Source organism: Cherax quadricarinatus, chromosome 26 (genome assembly GCF_038502225.1).
Source record: "Cherax quadricarinatus isolate ZL_2023a chromosome 26, ASM3850222v1, whole genome shotgun sequence".
Taxonomy (NCBI): domain Eukaryota; kingdom Metazoa; phylum Arthropoda; class Malacostraca; order Decapoda; family Parastacidae; genus Cherax; species Cherax quadricarinatus.
In genome coordinates, this window is record NC_091317.1 from 30,001 (window position 1) to 34,227 (window position 4,227).

At 31.1% G+C, this 4,227-nt stretch overlaps 1 protein-coding gene across 1 annotated transcript; it reads right to left on the reverse strand.

The window, feature by feature from the left end:
• Window positions 1-2,023: 2,023 nt before the first annotated feature.
• On the reverse strand, window positions 2,024-3,456 carry LOC128691690 (uncharacterized). Its single transcript, XM_053780556.2, has 4 exons — window positions 3,421-3,456; window positions 2,778-2,934; window positions 2,483-2,518; window positions 2,024-2,331 (listed from the first exon to the last, which is right to left on the reverse strand). The coding sequence occupies exons 1-4, from the start codon at window positions 3,454-3,456 to the stop codon at window positions 2,318-2,320; spliced, it is 243 nt and encodes an 80-aa protein (XP_053636531.1). The 3' UTR covers window positions 2,024-2,317.
• Window positions 3,457-4,227: the final 771 nt, after the last annotated feature.

Genomic DNA, 4,227 nt, shown 5'->3' on the forward strand with positions numbered 1-4,227 from the left:
TTAATAACTGTTTTGAAATCAGTAAAAGCAATTAATTGTGAAGTAATTTTGAGAAATTAAATTAAAAGAATATTCGGCATTTTTTTTCTGTGTTTGTCTCAAAGAATTTTTTTTAAGTAATTATGAGTGATTATTTTGTATTATTACGGACTGATATTTTATTGAGTTACTGATAAGTGATAAGTTATTTTGGCGAGAAAGTTAAATAGCTATATCTACAAGCGAATTACTATTTTCACGAAACTTGTAAAATAATAACAATAACAAGTGTTCCTCGAGGAACATATGAATATGTTCTTCTGGAGACATAATTTTTACTCACTTAAACCACAACTTCTTAAAGTGGTCTGTACAGATGAAGAATTCTCTTGTTAATAATATTTATTTTATGTCTTTATGTATTTAAAAAAGATTTACATTCATGTACTGTCTATTACACTTGCTGGAAAGTTGACAGCTAGCTATAACAACAACAATAATAATAATAATAATAATAATAATAATAATAATAATAATAATAATAATAATAATGATAATAATAATAATAATAATAATAATAATAATAATAATAATAATAATGATAATAATAATAATAATAATAATAATAATAATAATAATAATAATAATAATAATAATAATAATAATAATAATAATAATAATGATAATAATAATAATAATAATAATAATAATAATAATAATAATGATAATAATAATAATAATAATAATAATAATAATAATAATAATAATAATAATAATAATAATAATAATAATAATAATAATAATGATAATAATGATAATAATAATAATAATAATAATAATAATAATAATAATAATAATAATAATAATAATAATAATAATAATAATAATAATGATAATAATAATAATAATAATAATAATAATAATAATAATAATAATAATAATAATAATAATAATAATAATAATAATAATGATAATAATAATAATAATAATAATAATGATGATAATAATAATAATAATAATAATAATAATAATAATAATAATAATAATAATAATAATAATAATAATAATAATAATAATGATAATAATAATAATAATAATAATAATGATGATAATAATAATAATAATAATAATAATAATAATAATAATAATAATAATAATAATAATAATAATAATAATAATAATAATAATAATAATAATAATAATATCATTGTTAGTGTTATAGGTTGAAAGTGTTTCGGCTGGACGTGGGGTCACTAAGGCTACACAACACTTGTACACCATTAATCAAAAGTGTACTGATTCTTAGATATAAGAGTATACTAAACCCCTCGGTGTATACTGCATGACTGCTGACTGTAAACTGCTGCAAGTCCATGACTGTAAGGATTTGTGATATTGGCAGTTTGAAGGGATATGTAAACTGTTGTAAGTGAGCGCCTGTGATGGTAAAAGTGCTGAATGATGATGGAAGTTTCTTCTTTCTTTTGTTTTGTTATTCTTTCTGGGTCACCCTGACTCGGTGGGAAACTACCAACCTGATATTATACACACACACACATGTATATATATATATATATATATATATATATATATATATATATATATATATATATATATATATATATATATATATATATATATATATATATATATATATATATATATATGTACATACATACATAATGTCTTCAGGAAGAATTCTAAATATTTTTCATCGAAGGCTTTTTATCCACTTATCTGAGGCTATGGGTCCCAAGTTTGTGTGTGTGTATGCGTGTGTATGTGTGTCTGTCTGTCTCTCTGTCTGTCTGTCTGTGTGCCGCTGTTTAACTGATGTACTGACGTTATAATATTAATAGTAAGTTATATAATTAAAGAATATTTTAAAACAAATCTTTAGACGACGTTTCGGTCTCTCTTAAACCATTATCTTGTTCCTTAATACGAGGCTTTTGATCTGTTAATTAATCTTCACTTTCAGATCAGATATTTTAAAATATTATACAAAAATACAGGATATTTTGAAAATAATATTGTACAAGGATAGAAGTGCAGGGTATTTATTTTTTTGAAATATATCAAGACATATATTACATCAGAGTTTTAAGTAGGACTAAAATTTCGTTGGGAATTATGAAGTCAGGCGAAAATAATTCAACGTAATTGTTTCTGCTGAAGTTTTGGGAGGATGTTGAAATCACAGGAATTATCAGCCTCTCAGTAGAAGAGTCGTAATAGTGGAAGGGTCATCACAGAAGAGGTCATCACAGAAGAGGTCGTCATCACAGAAGGGGTCGTCATCATTTTCAGAAGTTACGCAGCAGTAGGCGTGCTCACCTTACTTCCCAAAGCCTGAAACCATAAGAAATAATTTTAATTAAGATCAATTTTAAGTTGAGAAGGATCACGAGGTTTCAAAGGACATACAGCAAGACATTTCCGACAGGAAGACTATCAACACTGTTCGACACTTTTAACACTTTTAACAGTTAGCACAACTCACCGCCACCTCCGCCAAAACCGCCGCCGCCGCCGCCTGCTGTAAAACAAAAGAAATATAGTGAGTGAGATTCCACCTATTTGAGAGTGGACTCTCAAGGGAAGTCTAAACTTCTATCAAGATATATTATGCAAACCAAACGGGAAACACGCAGACACAACAACCCTTTACCGAACACCAGGTTTCTGTTATCCAGAGCTTTATTTGGGTGCTTGATAAACTTCTGACCGTAAAACGTGTCTATGAAAGGGCGAAAATGTCTGCATGTCTCTGACAGACACATATATATATATTTTACCACCTCCGCCTCCTCCGAAGCCTCCGCCTCCACCAAATCCTCCACCACTGCCACCAGGACGATTACCACCACCGTGATGACGACCACAGCAGGCAGCAGCGCTGGTGTAGGCAGCCATCACCACCACCATCACCACCACCAGGAGGGCGCTCCACTTCTGCAGGAGAATCATCTACAGTAATCCACTTCTACAGGAGACTCATCTTAAACAATTTTGACTCGGGGTGGACTGTAAAGCCAGCGGGAGGAATCGTGGGAAGGTTTATTAAGCCCCCATGTATCCTGTCCATCACCAGTCAAGATCAAAATGCAAATGGCTTAGAAAATCGACAAGTTGAAGAATGAGACACTTGTCCAACATTTGTTGCATCGCTGTCTCATTCTTCATGTACACAGCTGTTATCTGGTGAATGAGTCGTACGACATTTGTCGCAACCACTAGACGACACGATGCCTCCGAAACATATGATGAGCAAATAAGAACCTCCAGATTTATACAAACAAAAAATGATCACCTACTATTGCCTTTGTAACTATACCTGTTAAAGCACCTAGGGCTACACATGTGACTCGACACGATATTGTTACACATGTGGCTCTACACCTATGGCATTAACCTCACGAGTTAAGCCAGAGGACTCACCATGGTTGCAGAGAGAGAGAGAGACAACTGACTCATCAGCAGGAGATTCTCTCTTTATATACGAAGTCCTTCTCCAAGTTCGGCCTCCAAGGTACGGCCTCCAGTCATCTCGGCAAACCTCCCCAAGGCCTCGAGGAGCAGGTTCTCGAGTGATACCTGGAACTGTCACGACTTGTTCAGGCCTTCGTGAGACAACCTTCACGTGTATTTGTTCAGTTTTTGTTCGTTTGCACACAGTTCTTCATTTTTTGTACCATTTGTCTTGTAAAACTGGATCTTGTACGTAAATGTTTGTCTGGATTATCTTAAAATGAATTAGATTAGGCTACGATAGGTTAGTTAAGGTTATGTTCACTTTGAATACGTTGGGTAAGGCTAGATTAACAAAATATAGGGTAGATAAGAATAGGTAAGTTAGAACATGTTAAGTTAGGTCAATAAGGCTAGGTTAAGTTAAAACAGGTTAAGCTAGGTCAATAAAGCTAGGTTAAGTTAGAATATGCTAAAAATAAGTAAAGTTACAATACGTTACATTAGCTTAGCTTAGGCTAGGTGAGTTGAGATAGAGAGGGTTAAGATAAATTAGATTCTTAGGTTACATAAGGTTAGGATAGGCTAGATAATGCTAGGTTAAGTCAGAATGCGTTAGGTTATTTCAAATAGGATAGGTTCAATTATATTAGATTAGATAAGGTTAGGTTAGGTTAGACCAGCTAAACCTAGACTAAAGGAACATAAGTAAAGCATTAGATCTAGCCACGATTAAAATTGTCTGTTTATTCACTTCAAAGATTTTTTATCGGGCGT

Coding starts and splice junctions, on each gene's coding strand:
- LOC128691690 (XM_053780556.2), bottom strand. CDS start 3,456: ATGAGTCAGTTGTCTCTCTCTCTCTCTGCAACCATG. Junction 2,935..3,420: donor TCTCTCTCTCTGCAACCATG/GTGAGTCCTCTG, acceptor ATTCTCCTGCAG/AAGTGGAGCGCCCTCCTGGT. Junction 2,519..2,777: donor CTTCGGAGGAGGCGGAGGTG/GTAAAATATATA, acceptor TTTGTTTTACAG/CAGGCGGCGGCGGCGGCGGT.